The 26,174-nt window shown below is 29.0% G+C and overlaps 2 protein-coding genes across 3 annotated transcripts in view; one reads left to right on the forward strand and one right to left on the reverse strand.

Annotated features, from left to right (window-relative positions):
- The window catches only part of LOC129988357 (chondroitin proteoglycan-2-like), a 74,506-nt gene extending 60,927 nt beyond the window's left edge, over positions 1-13,579 (forward strand). Inside the window, exons 4-6 of the mRNA XM_056096562.1 lie at positions 2,036-2,071; positions 5,169-5,334; positions 10,627-13,579. Of these exons, the coding sequence (XP_055952537.1) occupies positions 2,036-2,071; positions 5,169-5,334; positions 10,627-10,651 (227 nt within the window). The 3' untranslated portion in view covers positions 10,652-13,579. The remainder of the gene's footprint in view (positions 1-2,035; positions 2,072-5,168; positions 5,335-10,626) is intronic.
- Positions 1,828-24,482, reverse strand: LOC129988358 (uncharacterized). 2 transcript variants are annotated; one of them, XR_008785646.1, is made up of 3 exons: positions 24,280-24,482; positions 4,073-4,136; positions 1,828-2,457 (listed from the first exon to the last, which is right to left on the reverse strand). XR_008785646.1 is itself a non-coding variant. In XM_056096563.1 (2 exons), the coding sequence occupies exons 1-2, from the start codon at positions 24,398-24,400 to the stop codon at positions 1,998-2,000; spliced, it is 366 nt and encodes a 121-aa protein (XP_055952538.1). In that variant the 5' UTR covers positions 24,401-24,482; the 3' UTR covers positions 1,828-1,997. The 2 variants fall into 2 exon arrangements, 1 of the variants encoding a protein (XP_055952538.1); XM_056096563.1 differs by lacking the exon at positions 4,073-4,136 and having other exon boundaries at positions 1,828-2,242.
- Positions 24,483-26,174: the final 1,692 nt, after the last annotated feature.

A 26,174-nucleotide genomic window follows, 5' to 3' on the forward strand; every position in this document is an offset into this window, starting at 1 on the left:
AATGCTGGTGGATCGGGTACAAGAGGAGGTGCTGGTGGATCTGGTGTTGGTGGTCGTCCAGGTGGAGCAGGCAGAGGTGTTGGTGGAAATCGTGGGGCTGCTGGAACTGGAGGCGGTAGTCGTAGTGGAGCTAGTGGAAGTGATGGAGTTGGGTCGGGAAATCGAGGTTCTGGTGGATCTGCTGGTACCGGTACGGGAAGTCGAGGTCCTGGTACAAGCGGATCTGGAAGTAGAGGATCAGTTGGTTCTGGAGCTGGAAGTCGAGGCTCTGGAGGAAGTGGAGCTGGAACTGGAAGCAGGGCTCCTAGTGGTGGAAGAGGCGGTAATAGAGGAGGTTCGGGAGGTAGTAGTGGAATAAGTGGAAGCACAAGTAGTTCTGTCGGTGGTGGAAATCGTCCGAGCAGCAGTGGGACTGCTGGAGATGGATCATCATCCAGAATAGAGTCAATTGGCTCAGTTGGCTCTTCTGGAGGAAGTCATGCTGGTATAACCGGAATTGTAGATAAAGAAATTTCGCCAACTGGTATGTTGTGTTTGGAACTACTTTAATATTCAATTAATAATTTATTTGGCGAAATTAATTATTTTGAAAATTACAAACAATATTATAATAATTAGTTCAATAAGTCGTGCTTTTATGAAATTCATTGAATTTTTTTTATCTTACAAGCTTGATCAAAGAATGAAAGAAACTTGGTCTACACAATGAAACAATTTCAGTTATTTCATACAAAAGAGCAATATCCTTACAATTAATGAAATTTTCAACTGTCTTTTGTTAAATAATTCAAAAATTCATTAATATTCTGACATTTGTTGAATCTTTGCAAGGCTAGCTGAATTTTTTAAAACCTCATAATGAAGTACAATCAATCAAGATTTATTATCATTTTTTAATTCATTAATAAAGAAGAAATTTAAACTTAATTCATGGAGCAAACATCTGATATTATTTGGATGATTTACTTCTTTTATTTTTACTAAATAGCTGGCGAAATAAAGGGAAGAATACAAAAATGGATTTGAATAGCTTAAACGATTACTGGCTGGTCTCTTTGAAATTTTCTTAATGTTGCCAAAGTATCTTTGAAAATATTCCAATCTTCTCATGTAATTAACGATTGGCATTTACTATTCTCTCCATAAAGCTAGGTTGCCGATTTAAATTTTATTAAAAGCTTTCAGTCAGCCATTTTTAATACTCATTCAATTAAATGCTATTTTAAATACATTATGGTTAATAGTACCTTTCTGGATCTGGCTATCTGACAAAATGTATTTTGTAAATTATTTTTAATTAAGAGATAGTTGGTTTTATGATTCACACATTTTTTGTGATTAAAATTGGTGATATTACAAAAATTAAGAATTGCTTTTTTATATTATTAATGAAATGGTTAGTATCTTCAATTTTAGATTTGCGATTACCGATGTCCTAATGAAATAAATTTTACTAAAATAATATAACTGAACACTCGAAAGAAAATTTTTTTATAATAAATTATAATTTTTCTCTTTTCAAACTGACACACAAATTATATAATTTTGAATACCAGGATGCTGCATTACATGTCTCTCAACAGTAATTATTTTGAAAATAAAATTCTTTTGAAAGATCTCTGTAGTATTCTCCATTTTTTTTTCTTATAGCCTTCTGAATATATTTGAAGATTCCGGACTTTCTTCAAAGAAAATAATATATTCTGTACAAATAACGCTATTGTAGCCGATTTTTGCAATTAATATTCGAACCTAAAAAGCGTAAATAAAATTCGTTCATTTTTTAAGATAATAATTCCATTCTATTGAATTTTGGAGCAAAAAATTGCCTTTATTATTAACAAATAAAAGAAGCTTAATAATCTTTATCTTTGCTTTTCTACCATCGGCTAATTCTGAAATTATCCTACCTAATTTCCGTCATTGACAGAATCATAAAAAGAAGAAGAAAAAAAATTGGCAGGCCATGAAATCATTATGAAGCGTCTTTATTGTTATTAAAGATTCTTATTATTGTCTTCTTTTTGCTTTTCAGGGCAAGAAAGGCAGTACGAACAGCCCATATCCCCAGGTAAGTTACGACCACTCTGATTTCGTCTAATCTTCTGTTCTATAATTTTGTTTTTGATTGGCGTGGCTGTCTGTTCCACGATTCTGTTGATGTGCAAATCATTCAGTTGATGGCACCGGTTGTCACTCCATTCGTGAACCTGCAGTTTCTTGACTCTGCAATTGACATATGCTGATCAGAAGAGAGAAAAAAAATCTTGTTCTTTTAATATTTTTTTGTACATAGTTTTATGAAAAAAAAAATTATTCTATTGTTACATTTGTTTATTTTGTTACAAAGTCAGTAACCCTCTTCCATAATTATTACCATCTGCATAGATTTCGTCAGCCGATTTTATACAAAACTCCAAAATGAATTCTCGGAAATATATGTAGTAGAATTTTGAACTGGAAGAAAAGGATGGAAAATGGATAAGAACATTAACTTTTAATAACTTTTTTAATAATTAGGTAACGAAAGATGGTTATAATTTTTTTTATAAATAAATCTGAATTAATTAATTTTAGGAAAAATTATTTCACTAAACGATTTCAAATATTGCTTAGTAAAGAACAAATGGCAAAGATATTAAAAAAATATTTTCATCACAAATATTTTTTTTAAAAAAAATATTGCACCAACCTACATGGGCAAATAAATAAATGGAAAATTTTCTTTGCAAAAAAGCAATTTAATGCTTGACATAGACATATTTTATAATAAATTAAATAAAAACTCTTTAAAGCGCTTTTAAATGGGCTGTAAAAAGCAATTTGTTTATGTTAGTCATTTTTTTTTATCTTTAAAATGCAGTTCATCATTTTAAATATTATAGAACTATGCAATCAATTTTTCTCAAATTTATTAACAAATAATATCATTCATATGGAACTAAAACTAAATTAAAATCAATCAACAGAGAGTTAAGCACTGAAAATATTGAAAGAGCGTATTTTAATCAAGAATACACAACTTTGTAAAATTTCAAACTCGAGTGCGTAAAAAAATGAATGAAAATTAGTCTATATATACAAACATGGAACAAATTAAGGTCAATAAAAATTCAAAACTATGAATTTTTTTGGAATAATAAATACTTTTATATTATCTGTAAAGTAATATAGAAATGAATTATAAGTTCCAGAAAGAACATACGTTTTAAAATAGATTTATGATGTTTTAAAGAAAATTAATTAAAAATTATTCATAAAAAGAGTCACTTGTCACGTCACTAACCAAAACACTTGTTCATCAAAATAATAAATTCAGCCAGTTCATAATCATTTTTAAATCATTTTTTCAATGTTCTAGATAAAATTTAAAAAAGTATCAAAGCCCACTTTGAAAATCTCCCATCTTATAATTATGTATAAGTTTCAAATTTGCATTTTCTTATTTTTTTATTATTATTTTGGTGTTTATCTTAAAAATACATTCATCAATTTCGAACGATGCATTTTTATACATGTTTTCGCCACAAAAAATATGTTTATTAAGCAGTCAAATCAGCGGGGAAACACATTAATAGGCCAGCATGAGGGAAATATATACTGTTTTTATATTCATCAATACTGTTTTTACCATTTTATATAATTTAAACAAAAATATAATAATGTTTGGAAAGGATTAAAATTCATTTGAGAACAAGCATGGAATTATCTAGAAGTTAATAAAAACAAGTTCTCAGTAAAAAATGTCAAAAAAATCTGTAAAATGCATTAAAATGTGTGTAAAATACCTTTAAACTAGTTCTTGCTTTGTGTTTAATCGTTTAAACTCATGTCTGGCATCGCAAAAATCCATTTTTATTTATTTTATTGTATTTTTCGAGAACTTCTCCTGAGAAAAAGCTTTCTATAAGTGGCAAAATGTTTTTTCTAAGCCAGCTGGTTGATCAAGCGATAAAAAAAATCGAATTTTATATTACTGATGTGTGGTTTTTCGATACTTTTTCTCATATATATATTTTTTTTCCTTTTTATTTTTTAAGTATTCATTTTTTGATAAAGAAAATCCATTTACCCGCCATTGCCAAAATGCGTTTTCAGCACTGCCTGATTTTCGAAGCTTCGGTCTTTATTAAGTTCTAAAAAAAGAACAGAACCTGTCTGAGTGAACATTACATAGAACATTGAGTGAGCATTACATAGAATGCATCTAAATAAAATAGAAAAGTGAGCTGAATATGAAGCATTAAAAAAAAAAAAAAAATCAAAGGGCAAGTTAAGCTGAAGTACAAAATGTTAATTTTAAGAATCACTAGACGAGTTTTTCCAATTCATAAATTTCACTTTTTTTTTTCAAAAAAAAAAGTTTAGTGATATACCTAATGTGCATTATTGAATAGGAATTGAATATTTTTGAGGCAATCCATTTTTTTTTTACTTTTCTGTTACAATTAATTTGTTTGTTAATTACGCTTATTATTCAAGTATCCGTTATTTATTAAATAGATAATATCATGATTGGTGCTTTGTTTACCAAAATATTGTACAGTTAATTATTAAACGTTTTTAACCCTTTCGTAACTTATTTTCCAACTTAATTTAAAACTTATTTTCCAAAAACAAAACTAAAAACTCAAACAAGTAAATATTTACAAAGCATTTTAAACGTTTAAAAGTTTTAAAATGTAGAAAAACGCTTGAAGAGCGCTAGGGCCGCCTTGCAGAAGTTTCACTTGAACGCACTAGACGCGTTACGGACGACGAAGAGGTTAATTACTATATCACATTTTTATTCTTAAGCTTCACTTTAAAAAAACAATAAATTCAAGTTTGCAATATTAAGAAATGAAATAATATTGTTCTCTTATGAGTCTGGAAAAATTCTAGAATTGATACTATCGCTAACAAAAAATTTCTCCTGACTAAATGCAATCAAATGCAAAATAAATAAAGTGTTGAAAAATAAGTGAAAAAAAAAAAGAAAGGAATAGAGAAAGAAATAGAGACCTATATACTTAGTGACAAATTTAATGAATTGAATCAATAGAATTGTCCTCATTCGCAAATATACAATTATTATTATTATTTTCAATTTTCACTTCCAGCGCTAATTTCTTTTTTGGAGACTGATATTTTAATACTTATCGAAATTATTTTTATTTCTGTTACAGAGGCAACTTTCCGATGTCCTCAGCCTCGTGGTCTCTATCCCAACGCCCTGGACTGCACTCGGTTCTGGTTGTGCAGGGAATACAAGCCCTCTCTCCTCAAATGTCCCACGGGACAACTCTTCGACCTCAACTCCCTCAGCTGCGTCAACCCAGAAAAAGCACAATGGTACGTATTTGTTACTAGCCGACTTCGGCGACTATTTGGTTCGCCGGGATTAATAAATGCTAAAAATTACAACTAAATATTTTTAAACTTCATATTTTGATAGACATATAATTTTTACTACTATTTAAGAAACTCTGTATTTTCTGTTCGTTTTGTTCTGCTTTTTCCTGTCTACATATTTATAGAACCAATTATATATCAAGAAAGAGCAGTAGTATTTCAATAAGGGCACACTTTATAAAAATTTTTGTCGTTGTATAATATGTTGACTACCACGTGACTCACCTATGGACCATACTTATTATTTAATTCTACCGAACCATCTATCTAATTAGATGATCTCTTTCTACTATATTTAAAAGATAGCAAAGAAGGGGTCATCTAATTAGATGGATGGTCCAATATCAGATGTTAACTATGAAATTAACCCTTTAAAGGACCATTTTTTTCCAGTCATATTATGTTAAAATATTTTTAGGCTTGACATTAGAATAAGAAAAGGGATTCATTTAGCTTATTAGATAAATTTAATTTGATTCATTCATTAATTTGGTTAATTAATAATTAAGTAACAAATCAAAACACATCATTTTGTCTGAGATAAAGAACTGAAGCATCTAAATTTCTGACTTACTAAAAAAATTTGTCAGAACTGATGCCAACCTACATAATTTCATACAAAGATTGAAAAATTTGGTGGGAAGCATACTTCCCACGGCCCTAGAAAGGGTTAAATCTTAATTGTAGATACAATAAAATGTCAAAAATTTTAATAAAAACAGGCCGCATACTGTAACTAGCTCAGTATGGGAAAATAAGTCGAACCTTCTTATCTCTCTTATCTAAAATAAACAAAACCAGCGGGAGTTGTCTCACCGAAATTTTCTCGCATACTCTCTAATAAAGATATTATCTGAGTTAACACCTTGCATGGCATTGGCGTACAATAGTTACGAAATATTAATTTTGGCACGAAAATTTGGCGTTATTTTTTTTCAGAATCCATCCTGTGACTCTTGGCGAGTTATTTGGCAATGAAACCTTGGCATATGGTTGATAGTATCCGAAAATCGAATTTGAGTTTTAAGACAATTTTTCTCAAACGACTGAAATAAAAATTTGGCGCAAAACGACAATTGCAGTCATAAAATCACATACAAAATTTAGTATGGTTAAGTCAGCGTGTTTCTGATTTACCACGTTTATATGATTTTGAAACATATAAACAACAGATGGTCAAGCCCTCATTGGAATTTGTTCAATATTTGATAAGTGTTTACACCATAGATGTTAAAAATGAATTTTAACCGAATTTTATCCATTTAGCTCTCTTTGTTTTGTAGTTATCGTGTTAACTTATAATGAAACAGCAGTACAGACAGATTTCCTCTGCATAAATTCCGCTCAAAATTTGATAGAAATTCACAAATTTAATATAATGACCCCATATCAAATTTCATCCGTCTAGCTCAAAGCGTTTATGAGTTATCTTATCATAGACAGACGGACATTTCCTAAAAAGATATATATATATTTTTTTAACTCGGGGAGATCTAAAACTTGACATCAAACTAAATGATGACAAAAACTAAAACGTCAAAATCTCGAGTTTGAATTTTTGGGTGATTACTATACTTTCTCTACAACACGTATGCAAAAAATTAAAAAAAAACAAGGATAAAATATTAGTAGCAACAATGAAGACTGAGTTTTATTTCAACACGAATTATTTTTAAATGAGCTTATGTATCAATAATAATAATAATAATAATTATTATTAAAGGCAAAAATATTAATATCTTTGAAAAGATAATTTTTGAATATTAAGACGACGCAAAATTTTTGTTTAGAAATAATTTTAGAAATTATTGGGGAAAAAACGCTAAAATCTTTAATATTAATGTATAATTTTTAATTTGAAGGTATAAATTTTAATTAATTAAAATTTAAATTACAATTTAAAAAATTATCTCCAAGATGCACCCTCCCCAAATTTTATTTAGACATACAGCAAATTGAACGGTAAAAAAAGAGTTGGTGGTCGAGAGTAAACATATGACCATAAAGGGTTAAAAATTGAAATATTTCTGATTTTTTAGGCATTATTTATTACCACAGTAGTAAAATTTTCGAAATATACTGGATTTTAACTCGATGTTTATTTTATAATTTTATAAGCACCTCTTGTCCCATATATACAATATGCAAATTCAACAAATTCTACGATTTCACAACCAACTCTTTGACGCCATAAAATTTTCTCTTCGAGTTACATTTGGTATTCAAATCAAAACAAAAAAAGTAGCAAAAGAAAACGAAAGTATGCAGCTTATCAGTAGCCTCTCGTCTTTTAGCGAATCCGCGCGTGAGGCAGGGCCCTTTCGGACGTCTCGTGCCTTGTGGTTTCTTTGGGACATCCCCTGGGCGATATCTTCGCATGCGGCGTCACGTGACGCTAGGCAGATTGAACAAGGTGATGAATCCGTTTCCGATAAGCCGGCTTCCATTTCTGCTTGTGCCTGTATTGCTATTTAGCATGACCGGTTCCAGGGAAAAAGAATTCATTCAATTATAAGAACAAATCGGCGCTTTTCTTCTTCGTTCTGTGACGATCACGTTCGGACGTTAAAAAGAGAAAGAAATTTTCAGATCTTTTTTTCTTTTTTCGTTTTATTAGTGGTTGAAACCTGATATAGCATCGGCACTAGTCATGTGCAATATATTATTCGTTGATAATTACTATGCATAATGCATTGCATAATCTTGACACTTAAAGAGAAAGAGAGAGAGGGAGAAGACGAAGAAGAAAAAACTAAACGTGTAGGTAGATTACTGAAAAAGCACCTTTTTTATATATGTATTTTACCATCAAAAATGCACAGCTACGTTTAGTATTTCCAATTATTCTAGAGTACAGATAGTCTCTGCATATTGTGAATGGCGTGCATCACATCTTGAATAAAAGTACAATTTTTTTTTTCGTTTTAATAATGAAATTCCAATAGGTATATAGTAGAAGTTTTCAAGAATATTACAAAATTTAGAATTTATTAGAAGTAATAATATTAAAATTACAACAAATATAAGTTTTCTTATATTATAGGAGGGTACTAACTCCTAAAATAATTTAAAGCGGAAATTCTATTTAAAAAGCAGGAGAACTTTTCTCTTTTTCCAAAACATTAACCTCTTGTGGGAATACTCAAGCGTCATTCTTACATTAAATAACTTTTTCGACTAATAAACTAAGACGGCCACAGAGGAAACAAGTACGTAAAATCCTTAAACAATTTAAATTTTTCAAAATAGGGAATGCTATTTAATTAAACAGCAGAGGAAACTACATAGTTAAAGGGTTAAAACATAAGATCTGTGATCATTCATGATTTTCATCGAGTTGTCTATTATCTTTCTTTGAATAATGATATTTTAATGGCATGAAATAATCGGATAATGAGTGACATTAAATATTATGGAAAAATCCTAATCAGTAGCTGTATGATAAAAAGTCCAACCGGCTCAGTAAAGAATGCGATACCTTATTCAACACAAAACACGTCCAGAAAGCAACACTTGCTGAAATGAACAGCCCATAATCAGCAAACCACTATTAAACAACCCCAAAAGCATAGAGAACTCAAAGAGAAATCGCTGGAGAAATTTCACTCAACTACTCGATTGAGCTCAACTCAATTCTCTCTTTCCGTACTTGAGCATTGACTGACTCTTCAGCCCTGTCTCTCGATTTTTTATATTTTTCGTGATAGGACGCAGGAACTTCTAGAACAAATGCCGGAACTCGAGTTATAAGGGAAGTACCATAAGATTTCCGAATATTCACGGTCTTTCATTTTTATCTCAAAATTCTTCATCAAATGGTCGCCAAATTTATCGCCAAGCTCGGAGTGATTGTTGCGGCATCCATCAGAACTATCCGTAAAACTATCTTCCTTACCAGGAAACTTACTGCGCAGAGAAACAATATGTCGGATTCATAACAATATCATGTCTTTAGATAATAGATAAATTGATTCTGTGGGAGAAGTGAAATCCTTACGTCATTTAGTAACATCTGCACCATTTTTTTTTTTGTGTGTGTGTGTGTAAGGAATAAAATGATTCAGGTATATTAATTATTTGATTCATACAAATTAAAACTTGTATTGATATTTTCCATTTTTCATCAGCTAGAGTAGTTTTATTATTTGTATTAATTTCTTTGATACAAACGTTTCTGCTCTCCTAACTGAGTAAAAGCATCTAGAATTCATTTATTCAAGTGTGTACCTAGAATTTAATACTGACACTTGCACAGCTTGAAAGAAAAATGTAAGAAATTATTGACTAGATCAAAACACTCTTAAAGGAATCAATGATATGTAGAAGCTATTTCATCACCTTTGGCAGAACAACTTAAATTCTCACAAAAATAGATTTTTTGTGTGCATAACAAAAGAACCAAATAAGTAATTTGCAAAGTATGATTCTATACAATCATTCTCGGTCATTTTGTTTGAAAAGTAGTAAAATCAATTGCCCGATTTTAGTTTTTAAGTTAAATAATCACTTCAGAAAACAATAAGATATTAGCTTAAAAAAATTATCATCATCGATGTTCAAAAAAAGAATTGATTCGGTAAGATGTTCTGTATAAAAATAAACGAACAGGATCTTTAGTTCCTTAAAAAAAACTTCTGAAATCACTATAATCGCTTCCGCTTATTTCCTTCTCACTAGATATTTCATTCTTATTACAAATGCAATATTATTTTGTTAACACCTACATACCTATATTATTTGTATCGCATAACAGCATGTTAAAAATTATTTAATTTAAAGTGAAAAAGGAATTATAATCTCTTGTTCCTAATATATAATCATTTATAAATGAAACTCTTTATGAAATCAAAGATATATTCGCTATTTCTTCCTTTAGTTTTATTTTTAGAATTCTTATTGATTAGCTGACTCATTAATAAAGATTAAAAATTAAATTAATGAATTTTTTTAAAGGCATTCTTCAAAAATTCCACCTATTTTATAAAGTAAATAAAGTTGAATTTTTATTTTGAAAAAAATTACCTACTTTGAATTTTAATACCATTTTATTAAAACTCAAGAGGAAACTGATTTAAAATTCCTTTGAGAAGCCCCAAAGCTTTTTTTATTTTTAGTTCCTACGTGTTACATTTTATGTATCTAAAAAACAATTATTTTTTAACATTCTATTCTTTTATCATGGAGAAAAGTAACAAACTATAACTACAAATTCCTGATGTTTTCTTCTTTCAGTTCCTCGATCTCCCCAAGGACGTGACGTCATTGTTGTGTGTTCCGTTCCTGAATGGCCAGTTCCAAACAAACGTCACACGCGTCGCTTCTCTCCCGAGTGATTCACGTGTCCGTCTCACTCGAGCTGAGGCGAAATGAACTCATCTCAAGAGAACTGAAAGCGTGATCTCAAGCGAAGAAAGTCATGACTTTATCGTCAATTAACTGTAACACATAAGCCATGATAAAAAAAAAAAAAAAAAATACCTCGAATGAATGATACAGGATCGTTTGATGAGAGGAAAGATTTTGTTCCTCTCGTGCTTTTTTCCGAAGGGAAAAGTGTTTTTTCTTCTTTGGAAACCTTATCATTGATGATAGACAACATTGTTTCCTTTCGTCATTTTTATTATTTTCAAATTTTTTTCTTACAGTTTTTGATAGTCGTCATCTAATATGCGAAGGGGATGGATGACCTCCATAGTTTTACATCTATATTGATTATTTTTATAATTTGATAATATTTCAATCACTGCAAGTGTTGACCTTTTAATTAATTCACCCATTTGTCACCTGGATTGGATTAAGATTTGCAGATAAAACTTAATCCGATCCAGGTAACAAGCCCAGTCCAATCCGGGTGACCAGGTACGGCGGCAAATTTTGCCCTTCCTTTTTTTTTTCTAAATTTAAAAACCAGATATTTTTATTTATTTGAATTTAATCTTAATTTAAGTAGTTACTAAGTAGCGAAACTTATAAAAAACTGAAATAAAATATTACACTAAAAGAATAAAGTTCAAAAAAATTTTCAAATTATTCTCGATTCATTATTTTTCATTAAGTGCTTTTAAACAAAATGCTTAAAAAATACAAAAATATCCAATATGATATAATAATTTCTCAAATTCAAAGTTGATGAGTTAAGTTAACTATGAGTTTGTGAGTTAAGGAATCAAATATGGAAATATTTAGACTGTTTTTTTTATTTGAGTCTTTTCTAATTGTAAATCTGAATACATAAAAAATAATTCCTAAAAAAAATGTTCTGAAATTAAAAGAAACGTGAATTTAATTTGAATAAGTTCAAACACATAGGCTCTGTAAAACAAATGAAAGTATTAAGTTACCCTAGAAATACCTAAAAGTGGATAACCTACTAAACAAAGTAGATAATCGTTTTCTTAAATGTTTTATAATCCAGTGCTACTTGCTAATTAGATCAACTCATAAATATTACCAAAATAAAATTATATTACCAAATATATTTATCATACTCATATTACCAAAATAAAATGTATCATCTAAAAAGATGAAAGAAAAACTAACTACAAAATAATTTTAAAGCAAACTCTTTGCAAAAAATATAATTTTTATCGGAAACTAAAACGAAGTAAAAACTAAATTTTAATAAATTAAGTTTATTGCTACAAATAAAAACCAAAACCAAAAATTAAAATTAAAAAAATTAATCAAATAAAACTATAAAATAAATAAATTATAAAATCCATAAATAAATAAATAAATAAAATAATAACTGGAGTCATGTTCAAATGCAAAATACAAAAGCGGAATTCGATAACAAAAATTCTTAAACTTTAAAAGTGATTGAAATTTTTAAGTTTTTACATATCTAAAGATATTAATTATAATCTCTTTTGGAAGCCAAATGATGCATATGAAGGCACATATGTTTGTATTCATGGGAGAGAAAAAAAAACACCATATCCTATTATAAACCAATTAAAATAGCAGCGAGAAGTTATTCTAATTAGTAATATCACTGTCTCAAATTCTATTTTAGACAGTGATATTCCTAATCAAATTCATATTTGTTATTATCTGAATCCTTAATTTTTGTTCAAATATAAATATTTCTTAGATTATAGCTTAAACTGATTTCATTTCCTTCATATTATTTTAAGGGAGTGGTAAAAAATTCCCTTTATAAGATAAATAAAAGGAAAGAAACTCCTTTCAGGAATTTAATTTTTAATAAAAAAAATACATTAATTTTTATTGAAATTTTCATATTAAAATATATCAAAATGAAACACATAAGTTTTACAATGTTAATCATAAAAGTATTAAGTAAAAAAACTTTAAAAGAAGTTATAATCGAAAATAATATGGAACATTTTTATTAAATTTAAAACCTGAGTTTTATCAGCTACAGTTTTTTGATTTAAAATCAATTTTATTTAAATTTCACAATGAATCATTGTATTTAAAAAATGATATTGTTTCGTTCGTTGGAGTTATTTTTTAAGAATGGCTTTAAACCTTATTTCTTACTACCTCTTTACCAAACATATTATATTAACTTATCTTCGAATAGAAAAAGCAATTATACAGCATTTGTGTTTTGCTGAGTTAATGCAGTTACTGCATGTAAGTTATATGACTTGCAGTAATAGGTGTCGAAAGATTTTATTTCGAAATGATGAGTTTGTTTCATAAAAAGAAATTGTGTGAGTATAAAAAATGAAATAACAATACTTAGAGAATAGAACTTTCGCTTCAAGTTTGGTGCTGCCATCTATTGTCGAATATGTTAAGAATCAGAGTTTTCTAAGGAAAAAAGATTGAACTGTGCTTTAGAGTTTAAAAAATATATTTTTCTGATGTGAACTTCATGTGTTCAGAAATGATTGTGTAATTTCTGCTCAATATACAGAGAAAAAGAAGACTTCCCCTTGAAGATGAAGTCAAGATGTGTTAGTAAACAATGTTTAGCACATAATGCAGGACAGTATTACTATGCAATCATTCATAAGCGTGCATCACATCTTATATTTTTGCATTCTTTTCAAACTAGAATTAATTTATTTTTGCTAATAAATTGAAGAAATGTTGATATTTTGTATAAATATTCCTTCCATACTTTCAGAAGGATGCTGATGTCCTTCTGTAATTGTATTTTTCTTTATTGGATCATTTGTATAAAGATCAAAATAAAACTGAATGAAATATTTTCCTTTTTGTAATGTAACTTATTTCAAATAAGAGATTTCTCTCAGCAATTGCGAGATTCGAAAAATGGGATGCCAGAGAACGAATGGAAACTTTAGTTCAAGTTGCAATTATTGTTTGTAATTATGTGTATTCACAGCAACATGGAACAAATCTATTTAAATAAAAATTAAATTTGAAAAAAGTTTGAATGTCATAGAAATCCAAATTAACCAAATCTTGCTCATAAGTACTTCTTTTAGAGAATATTCCTTAAATATTAAGTAAATAAGGCAGAACCAATAATTATTTTGTATTAATCAAAAATTGTGTTTCCATTAAAAGAAGAAATTAATTTATGTTTGATGCTGCTAGTCCTATTGGAGAGAAAACTGTAGATATTTTAAATCATTTAACTGTCACATCATAGATATTAACAATCATTTAACTAAACTAATATAATTAAATATTATATTAGTTTAAAACCATTGATTATTTATGGAAAAATGTAACTTTCATTAACATTTAAAAATCATTTGATTCAATTTAAATTTTCGAGAACTTGCGAGATTTAAAAATCGTTTGGTGCAACTGGTATACTCATTTTAATTAAAAATGAAATTGTATAAGATTAAAGAGTTAGTATGCTATAATATTATATTTAAACTTATTAAGCAGGGTATTCAATTTAATTACCACTTAATAACTAATTTTTAAGCCATCACGGATAGGTATATAGTTTCAATTGTAAAAATGTTTAAAATAAAAAATAAAATCCTTTTTATGTTGCTTGGGTCAATAAATTATTTATGAAAAATGTACAAAATATCTGACTTTTTGTGTAGTCCTCTATTTCTGTCGGTCGCATATTTAAAAACAAATTAATACTCACATTTTAACGAAAAAAGTTCCATTATTCTGTGGCTCAAATTGGAAGATTTATGAAAATTTGAAAATCCCCTATTTAAATAGTTTTAGTCTATTTCAATAGTCGCCTAGATAACAGTTGGACCCGTTGGTCAGCTCGAGTATACTAAACGACCGTTGCTTGTTCGAGACACCTGTTGGTTGATTTAAAGAATGAAATTTAAAATTGCATAACTCGACCAGTTTCAAACGGAGAATAAAATGATATTATATCAAAAATATTTTCCAGAAAATGACTAATAGTATCGGGATTATATAAAAACTCATCGTCATTCGATCAGTAATATTATATATAATATCACTTTATCAAAAAAATTAGTAAAAAAAATTCTTTATGTCATTTAGAGCTTTTTCCAACTCGAAGTAGATGCTTAATTCTATCGGTTTAGAAATTAGCTGCTGTTACAAGGTTACAGTTGACAACCGGTTCAAATTAAAAATGTAGTCATGGAAATATTTTTCTCCCGATTAATATTCGAATGACTTCAAAAAAGGATAAAAACTTCCTGTATTCTCTGGAATGCGCAGTTTCCTTTCTTTCTTTTTTTTCACTCTCCCCCTTTTCTTTTATAGAATTACCCTATCTTCTAGAAATTATTTTCCAACGTTTTCATAACATGAATCGAAGTAACAGAACCCTAAATTTAAGACTTGTAAATAACACCTCTGTCTGTCGATTTTTGAAAGAGCTCACAAAAGAATTCATAGTGTTTTTCACCAGTCCCTAACTCTATCCGATAATTTTGTTTTCCGCTTTTTTTTTTTTTTGTTTAATTTCTCCGCTATTTTTGAGGTTGAAAAAATTACCTTTGTCAAATGCATTAGACCGAATTAAAAAATTTCTCAAATCTAGTATATTTATATAATTTATAAAACACTAGTCACCGCTGGTGACCAGATAATTTGATTGAGAACATTGGTGGCCTTTACTTTCAATTATACCTCTCATACATATCTAAAAATTCAAGAGTCCATACAATTTGAAATTTTTAAGTAATAAATTGAAGCAGACATTAAATCCGTATTCTTTTAATGGCCTTACATTTGTTATACTCATTGTGGGTATGAGACATCCTAATAAAAGGAGTATTCCGCGATTGTCTGGATAATCTGTAAACCTCACTCTCTTATTTTTTATGTAAATCACACAGATATTAAATTGAATCGTTCTTACTTAGCTTTCAGAAATGAAAAGAAAATCACGCAATAATTTAATTGCCTGATTTTAACTGAAAAAAAATTAATTTCATTTCAACAACATATTATCTATTATTGCGAATTAGCAAAAGAATGTTTTTAAAATTTGCCGAAATTTAGAAAAATATACAAGACAATTATATTGACATCTGTGAAAGGACAGTTTTTAAATTTTATTTAATATAATATTGATTTGAATTTTCTTATATAATATTTTTAAATTTTAAAGTATGGTGCAAATAGTGTAAAAATTGTACGATAGTGTTTTATGGTAAAACATTCCCGGAGTAATCGCAAAAACACCAGTATTTTGAGTAATCTTTAATAAATAAAAATTATGATTAAAATCTCAAATAAGTTCTCTCCGAGGTGTATATCTAAAGTATATCTATGCCAAATTTTAGTTATATCTAATCTTCTAAGCTATATCTATGCCAGATTTGGTATCTTTAGGTCTAGCAATCTTTTTCACACACATTTATCTTTATTATTCACAGAGATATTTGGAAATAAAAAACCTAAACATACACATGTGTAAAAAAATAGTGTCAGTAAAAACACCAAACCCAGTTTTTATCATGTTTTGCGACAGAGGTCAATGCAAGTCACTTAATGACACAACAGTAAAAATGGCCATGAAATATTTTTTGTTAAAAACCGATCCATTCTCTTCGAAAGTATTATTTGGCCCAATTGAATTTATAATGATAAATTCTTGAAAACTGTAAATGATATATTTTGAATGGCCACTGTTGTATATTGAATAATTATAACAAAAAAAAAATTTAAAGCGCGATTCTAATTAATGTATATCGCAATATTAATAAATACAAATATAAAAACTTGTCATCTATCGAAGTTTCATAACTCACATGAATTAACACAATGATTTTTTAGTGTTTACAAATAAAACTTTTTTTTACATTAAAACTGCAATTTATCAATCTGTCATGTATGCTATCAATCTGTAACTGATGGCTCAATCTGTTATGATAACTGTAGTTACTTGATTACTGATAATCTACATGTGACATCAGAACATTTAACCACTGAAAAAACAAAAAAAAATATTTTAATAGTATCTACTTTCCAATCATTAATTTATAGCTCATTACTGATATTACAGAAGCCTGGGATAACTTTTTTTTAAAAATAAATTCATTCGTTTATGGAATCAAAATGAAATTAAATTTGTCAATTGATTATTAAGTCTTGCAATTACCAAAACAGTGCATTTTAATCGAGAATATAAGAGCTCAAAATTTGAAAACCCTAGAACACCAGGAAGTAAATGAAAAATCTTTTGTCATATTGCGCCTTTAGAATATGAAACAAACAAACAATAATAAAAAAAAAGATATGTAAATTTTGAAATGAATTGAAACACATCAATACATTTTCATAAAGTAATGGCAAGCACAGTTTATTTTAAAATCAGTGAATGAAATTCTGATCCATCCAATTGATTTCAGTTTGGAAAAATGATTGTAATTTGTTACTTCAGATCTATTATCTCAAACTACAGAGTTTATTAGTAGCAAATTTAAATCCAATCTAAAAAAAAGCAATCTCCTGCCACTATTTCCAAAATATTGAACTAAAAATGATGCCGCATTTACAACGTGGGACGAATAATATAATTTAACACTTTAGCTGCTTATCTCGCGATTTCCGCGGGTTAGCAATCAGTCCATTTTCTATTGCATCCCTCGTTTTTCATAGTTTAGAGTGTTATTTTCTCTTACGATTACAGATTTTTATAAGATCATTAAAATAATATTATCGTGTAACATATAGTATCGGTTCACTTTGTTTGAAAAATATTTGAACTTATTGGCAAACAACGCATCTAAATAGTGATTTTAAAGAATTACGCAGTCGGAAGATTAAAGGCAGATTAATTTAAATAAAATAAACAATCAAATGAATTTAAATCTAAATTTTAACCTAACCTTAACCTAAATTTTACTTTAAATCGTAAAATAAATTTTCAATTCAAGAAAAATTAGAAACAAAAAATAAAAAAAGACATAATTTAAGATAAAAAAAATTGTTAACAAATTCAAGCGAACAGTAGAAATAATAAGTAGTAGAAATATATATATATATATATAACCTTTTTTAGATTATATCCTTAACACAGAATATGTCTTAGACTGTCAACTGCACATAATAAAAATTATGCAAAGAATGTAAAATTTGATGCAACGACTTATTACATATTTCTGTTCCACCAGATGGCGCTGTTGAGCGTCATCTTTTATAAATGATTTAAGCCTTGCCTTACTTGTGTAGATAGCAACAGAAGGCTCCGGATGGAAAGCGCCGGAGTAGCCTAATAATTTACTCCCAAAGCAAAATTGCATACATTATTTAATGTATCTAATTTCGTGTAACGTACGAATAAATAACAGAAAAAAAAATTTATAACTTATAATTCATTAAACCACTTATAAGTGAGAGAGAGAGACTAATCAATCCGAAAACGTTACCATGCTACGATATTTCGGAGAGCAGGTTCAAAATTTAAAGAGGTGCTTTTCTTTTTAAAAGAACTAAGATGATATTTTATGTTAATGTTTTTTGTTTATTGCAAAGTGCATTTATTCATATTTTTTTCACAAAGCATAATTATGTTGCCTGATTTATACATCATAAAATTTATTTTAATTTGAACAGATTTTTTTTCTCGATTTCTCTTTTTCTCAAATAAGTTTTTAAAGCAAAGAATACAGGGCATAACAAAATGCTGGGATGTATTAAAAGGACAGAAAATGTGAAGTAGCGCAAATTTTGGAATTAAAAGATGTTTTTCAAGATACGAAGTGTGCATTGTAGAGGTCAGGTACATGCAGATCTTTAGTCATCAGCACTTCAGCCATTTTATACTAGAAAATTTAACCCCTCCATCTACGAATTTACCAAACATTCTAATGAGATGACGCATCCTATTTGAATATTTATGATTATATGTGTCCAAATTCCTATAATAATATATGGGCATTTGAAATATTGAATCCTTTTTTAAGTGACTATTGCATTTTAAAATACTTAATACTCTTACTTAATTTCGATTTAAAATTTTAAAAAAATCAATAATTGGATGCGCGAGTCAGACTCGTTGTTGAAGGCAAAGGGGTTAATATAAACAAAGACTGAAAGATTAGCATTGGTGTGGTATTGAAGTGTGAGATGTGGAATTATTGTCTGTGTTTCTCATGTGCAGGTTAAAAAGTAAAATTCCACCCAGTACTTTCCTATAATTTCAAGACATTTTGAGCCAATAATGAACCCCCCTCTAAACTTAACTAACTAATACTTAACTAAATACTTAAGCTTTCTTAATACAGATTTTACTGTTAAAAGTTGAATCAGATTATAGTATCATACATAACATTGAAGTCATTCATGCTTTCCTTTTTATTGTAAGAATTAATACTTCCCTTCTTAGTTTTTTTTCTCCTTCTCTTTAATCCTTTACAGTTAATACATTTTCCAAAATGTGTTAACTGTAAAAACATAGGAAAAAAGCAGATAAAAGTTAAGAGTGCACCTTTTTGTGTGAAGCTTTTATTCTTCTAACATGCCTTTTTGTGCTGCCATCTATGGAGTAAATTATCAATTATTTAAGAAGTAAGTGAAGGATACTCATTGAACGTAAGGAGAATACTATGAACTTTCTAATCATTTTTTTTTCATCGAAATTTTTAGTTTTAAATAGCAGATTTAATAACATTTTTAGACACAAAAGATTTGACAACGTTTGATTTAAAAAATCTTTTTAAACACAGAAATACTTCAACATAGAAGTAAAGTTTAGAGCTATTGTAGATGGGAAATGATTGAACTTAAAAAAATGCTATTGATATAATTATTTCTAAAATAATTCTATATGAAAAACTGTCTTCTTTAATTAAAAACAAGTCTAAAAATGATATATAATAGATGTTTCTTTCATATAGCTACCCTTAATGCATGCAGGTGAGGTGTTTATCTTACGATCAAAGACAAACTTTTTAATAAAAGTTCACTTCACACGAAGATATTAATCATTTGTTAATAATAAAAAAATTAAAACTGAAAAGGTACTTGCAAAACAATAGAGAAATAATATTGTAAAATTTAATTAAAAAAAACTTGATATTAGGTAATTGACTACTCGGACAACCTAACACGAAAATGAACCACACGAAACATTCTGGTTGCCAATCTGCAATTTTAAGATAAAGAAAAAATAATGATAATGCTGACTGTTGTAATTTTTTTTTAATGCTGCTCATGACAACTAATTCCGCAGAAAAAAAACTTCCGGCAATCATTCTCTGAGTCAAAACGATATAGATAAAAATTAATACTCAACAAAATAACAAGAAATTTTTTTTCTGAGAATTTAAGATAAATTAACTTATTTAATTATTCTTTCTTTATTAGTTATTTATTTCATTCAATTTATTTCTTAACTAGCCGCCTTTGGCAACCAGCCTGTTCGCCAATCTTAATGCTCGCTAAAATTTTAATAATTAAATATTTTATGTAACTTCTATTTTAAAAGCTTCTTCATCAAAATATTTTAAAGCTTCAAATTTTGATAGTCATATGATTCATCCATATTATTATAAAGGCCTTCAGCCATAACGTAATATGTATCTATAATTTTCTGTTAGCTCCCGTAGAATTTAAACTAAAGTGGAAATGATTAATTTGCAGTTTATATAAGAACATTTTTTACTGAAACGAAGCATATTTTTAATATGAGTACTGAAAACAGAGTCGCTGAGTATTTAAACCTTATGGGCACTAAAGAATATCTTTCTTAATTTATGTAATATCTAATGAAGTTTCTTACAAATTTTCTCAGATTCATCATGAACAGATCAATTAATTAACAATGCTTAGTTTTAAATGCATCAAACTCTAAGAAAATAAACAGAATCGTTTGAAATAATCGGCCGAAAATATGTTTAGCCTATCCTCGTTAGCGTGCGGAAAAAAAACTAAAGCCTTACTCATTTGGCGGTGGGGAAATGAAGAGTTTTTGGCAGGAAAGTTAGTTTAATTAATAACTAAAATTCTAATTAAAAATTCAAAAAACGGGACCTCAGGTGCACATTCCCGATCTCCAAGGTATGCATGTGCCAAATTTCGTAGCTGTAGGTCCAACGATCTGCCCTGTAGAGAGCCAACACACACACATTGAGCTTTATATAAGTATAGATGAAATATGTATTCACAACATCCTGCATTTCTTAAGAACATCGAATTGTTTCATTTATTAGAATTTTATGGAGTATTTTAAGGATTCGAGTAAAAGCTAATTCTGACCATTCTGTATCAAAGATATGAGATGTACTTCAAGGCTTATTGTTACGATTTCAATACAAAAATAATTTTTAAATTCTTTTATTAAAATTTAACCCCTTTGGAGTTTTAATTCACACAAAATTAATATATTCCTTAGTGGAAATAAAATTATTTTTATCATGATTTTTTAAATTGAGAGGAATATAAAGTAAATGCACCAAATGCCTCACGGCTGTCCTCCTTTTTCAGACTACATTTCTGATGGGTGCTAAAAATACAAACGTTAATCTGCTATTTGTATGCATTCTGAAATATGCATAACTAACTAAAATTCTTATACATCTTTTAGGTATTTTTAATTTTGTGTCAAGTATCCTCATTATAAATAACCTTATTTAAGATACAAGAAATGACAAGTGCGTTTAATAACTAATAATAAAAGAGAAAATAGGTGTGTGTGTTGGCACTCAAAAAGATGAACCGTTTAATTTAGAGTTACCACATTTGGCACAGACATGTTTTGGATTATCTGTACAGAAATCTTAAGGAATAAAACTGAATGGTTTTCTGAAATTTTAATTACATCTTTAATTTATAATAAGCGAAATATTGGAGTTTTTCCGATATAATTGCCGAAAATGTTATTGCACAAAATTTTTTTTTCATACTTCATCAAAATTTTAAAATGTTATCTTTTTAATTATACAATTTAATAATCCTACAGATTTTCCGTAACTGTAGGATTTTTTTTAAAAAAAATTGCTATTTTTATTTAATTTTTAAAAAATTTATTACATTGTTGCCCTGAAATCCAAACCGTTTACATTATTTCATCAAATAATTAATTACAGATTTTTTTTCCTTTGTTGAAAGTTGAGGATGAAGAATTCTGTTCAATACCGTGGCGTTTACATTTGAAAGATAAGTCACAGAGTCGCGAAAGTTTGAAGATAAATGAATTGCATACTCCTATTTTTCTTATAGTACAATAATGACACCATTAAGATAGTTCATATTATATATATATATACACACACAACGAACTGAACAGGTGTAAGGCTACTAAAATAAAACGACTTGGATGATTTTCACAATCAGAAAATATCTTTCTTAAGATCATGGACATCAAGTTATACATAAGAGATTTAATTGAAAATAAACACAAACAATATTTCTGGTGTAGTATCTAGTAGTCAAAGGAAATTAGTATAATTTACTAATTTGAATAATATAAAATCTTATCCATTCAAATGCTATGGATGTATAACAAAAATATACAAGTAGATTGTGTATTAAACTTTAGTTTCCTTTAGAATAATTATTAATTTTTACCACCAATATTTTTAAGTCACATTTACACCCAATATATTTATATTTAAAAGTAAAAATAGCAGTTCTTTCCACTCGGATGTCTCCTCTCAAGCATCATTCAAGAAGGTGCATCATTTTGACATTTTAATTTTGATTGTTAAAAGTATCTACAGAGTGATAAGAAAGCGTAGACTGATTTTTCGGGGAAATTCAACTTAAATCAATTATATATATTTTTCGGATCAATAAAGAAGTCCTTGTATTAAATGAATAATTATGCGTCGAATTACTTTTCCGAGTGCAGAGGGTAAATTATCATAGCTTTCAAGTACAGTGGTGTAACTAGGGTGGTGCAGGTATGGAAGATGCCCAAAATCCCATTAGAAAGAAGCTAAAAATAAATGAATGAATTGGTTGCATATGACTGAAAAAGTTATTTACGCTCTCATTCTCCCGAGTCTTAATATCAAAATGAAAATTTTTTTGTTCATTTACTTTATTAAATCAATATATTTCGCTAATCTCGAAATCTCCAAGATTTGTTTAGTTATATTTACGCCACACTTTTTAAAGCAACACTAGGGCTATCTTGGGACGGATTTCGTAATTTTTGACAGCTGTCAAGAGACGAGGATGATACTAGAATTGGCACCCCCTCTCGAAACTACTACCCCATCCCGGCGGGAAGGCGTTTGGCCCCGAAGAATGTAAAGTGCACCAAACTTGCTTACACGGCGTTTCTAGAAAGAAGTCTCGAATCTGAAATCTTCCTGTTCTCATGCCCGGACCTTAACCAGCAGGTCACCACGGCCTCGAAATCTCTAAGATTCGGATCACTATTAGAGATCCCTACGTAAACTTTGTTTCTGAAATTGACGATCAAATCAAGAACGTTTGAATTTTTTTTATTTTTTATTATTGAGCAAAAGCAAATATATGAATACAATATAAACAAATCACGCTTATTCTATTTGATAAGCAAATTTTCCAGTTTTTGTATTTAGAAAAAAATTTTTTAGTCTTTGTATTGGGTGAAAAAAAAATGCAACTCAGCATCAGATTTGATATAACTGATTTCGATATATTTCTATTTACCAAACCGACTAGTGAATAAAATATTAATGTTTTGAAAGATTAGTTTATAGAAATTCTGTACAACCAAACTGAATTAGAAGAACTGAAAATAGAATTCGTTGAAACTAAAAGTGCCGACTTCGTCAGCAAAAGTGACAAAATATGGGATAGATAGAATAAAAAAACTATTAATCAACTTTGACTGCATCTTGAGATTAAATTAAGTTTGTTGTAATTTCGAATCGCAGAACAACGAAGAATAAAACTTGGACAATTTAAAAAAACTGGGTTTTTTTCCAAAAGCAACATTAATGAAAAAAAAATTCTTCTCTAATGTTACATGTCTTTAAGAGAAATTAATATAGCCCAAAATATAAATTTTTTTTTTCATATATCGTTCAATTTCTACACAGTAAAATGATAAACAATTGAAAAAATAAGCAGACGATATTTCATATAAAAGACAATTTAAAATTAATCTGTTGAAGTTGACGAATATTTTTACAGGTTTATGCTAAATGAAATTTCAGACTTTATAGTGATCAAAATTATTTATAATTTCATATACTATCCTGATTAAAATTGAGGTCTCAAACAATCAATAAATCATTTCGAAACAAAACAAAAAAAATTCATAAAATATGTTGCAAATGAAACCATTCTGAAGTTTCCAATAGCACTAACCTTTAATAATTGCAAGATTCAATGAACTTGTTCAGCACTTAAACCTTCACAAAGTTTTCGCGCAACCACCGTAGCTGACAAAATGGCGGTAGAGGGAGTTATCGGAAAATTTAAAAATCAGTTTACTCTACTTAAACGCAAATTTCTTTGAAATTTCAAAAAGCAACAATTTGGGACTCGCAAATATTGATTTGTAACACAATTAAACTGGTTGAAATAGTTACTTACATGTTTTAGCGAATCTTTTGCCAGATCTTCCGGAAAACACAACCGCACTCAAGTCATGCTGAATTCGCGAACTCTTGAAGACATTTCCAATTTCAGCTTGGATATTCAGATTTGAATACATTTTTTAAACATTTCATGCACTCATCTACAACAGCAAGTAATTACTCTCATCTTTGAAAACACACTGTTTGGATAATGTCACTATCAACTCATTTACCCCTCACATTTGCAATGGACTCTTCTTAGGAGTAGTGCCATCTTGAATGGTAGTGCGCACCTCATGACACATATTCTTTCTGATGTGTCCAATGAAGTGCTTGTATTTTTATGTTCTTGCCATTATGTTTTCTCTGTGTCCATGCCCAATAATAAAATGTAATGTTTCTTATGAATTGTCCCTGCATATAATATTTCTCCAGTAATAATTAATACATATAGATTAAAAAAATGCCTGTCAGGTCAGAGAAGTGAATTTTTGAATTCAGAGCATGCATCCTTTAGGATTATTTTGCTTAAGAAAAATAGCTGTTGATGATGTCGTGTCTGCATTACAACGGAAAGAGGAGGGTAGTAGTTTGAGGGTAAAGATCCCTGAGCGCCCGAGGATAGAAGTCTGCCTTTTAGCTCATATGAAGATAACACTGAAGCGGCGTTTCTACGACTTGTACACCTGCAGACGAGGCACGCTTTCCCCTGTTTCCCCTGTCTTGCGGTTTTCTGGGGTGCTTTGATGCTCGGCCAGTTTTACCAACAAGCTTCCGCTTCACACACTCGTCTTTTTACAAGGGGGGGGGGGCTCTTTCACACACCTCTCAGATAGAACACAGGGTAAGGAGCAACCATACCCAAACCAGGGCTCGAACCTGGGACACGCAGATCACGGGGAAGGCGCGCTTCCCCCTAGGCTATAACGCTGGCAAGATAAATAGTTAAGGCAATTTATTGTATTAAATTTGAGATGAGATTATAGGAATATTTTCGGATAAAACGGATCGTGAGTAAAAAGATAAGACAAAACTATTTATTTACGATAGTTGAAAAAAAAAAAGATTGTCACTTTATTAAAGCGATACATTAAGGAAACTGCCAACTATAAGAATTAAGAGTAATTTTAAAATTAATTAACAAATGAAATATTAACGTCTAAATGAAATATTAATTAATGATATTAACGTCTAAATATCAAAAGAAGTTGAGAATTTTTTTCTGTCGCCCTGATATATTAGGAAGCACATCTTGAATGTTTTGGATAGAATACAAATATTAGTAATGCTAATTTAAAGAAACAACAGCAAAAAAGTTTATGATTTAATTCCGATGGTTGAAATGACAATATTTTATACTATAAAATAATCTCTACAGTATAAAGGATGGTGTGGATAGAAAAGGAAGTTGAAAGAATTGTATGAAAGAAATGTAATGTAAAAAAGTAGAATTTATTTTTAAAAAAGAAAGAAAAATTAATTAATGCTGACATCAACGTGAAATATACAACTATGTACCCAAGAAGTACGGATAGGAAATGGGACTGATAGATGTGGGTAAAGGCAAAATTTAATTTTTATTAATTTCCCAGACTCTCCATCTACATAGGAGAATACTAAAGGGATTCATTAAATAGAATTTTATTTTTTAAAACTTATAGTAAAGAAACCAGAGGGAGTGGTCTTCCCAAAACTTTCTCGTATATTTTTTAATAAAGATGTTATCTCAAAGAACGCATTGAGTGGTATTGGCGTACAATAGTTACAAAATATTAGTATTTGGCTTGAACTTCGAATTTTAGCTGTATCTATCGTGTGACACTTGATGAGGTGTATTTTGGGATTATTTCTTGGCAGGCAATTGATACTATCAGAAAATCGAACTTAAGTTTTTTATTAAAGTTTTTTCCA

The sequence above is a fragment of the Argiope bruennichi genome, chromosome 10, assembly GCF_947563725.1.
Source record: "Argiope bruennichi chromosome 10, qqArgBrue1.1, whole genome shotgun sequence".
Taxonomy (NCBI): Eukaryota; Metazoa; Arthropoda; class Arachnida; order Araneae; family Araneidae; genus Argiope; species Argiope bruennichi.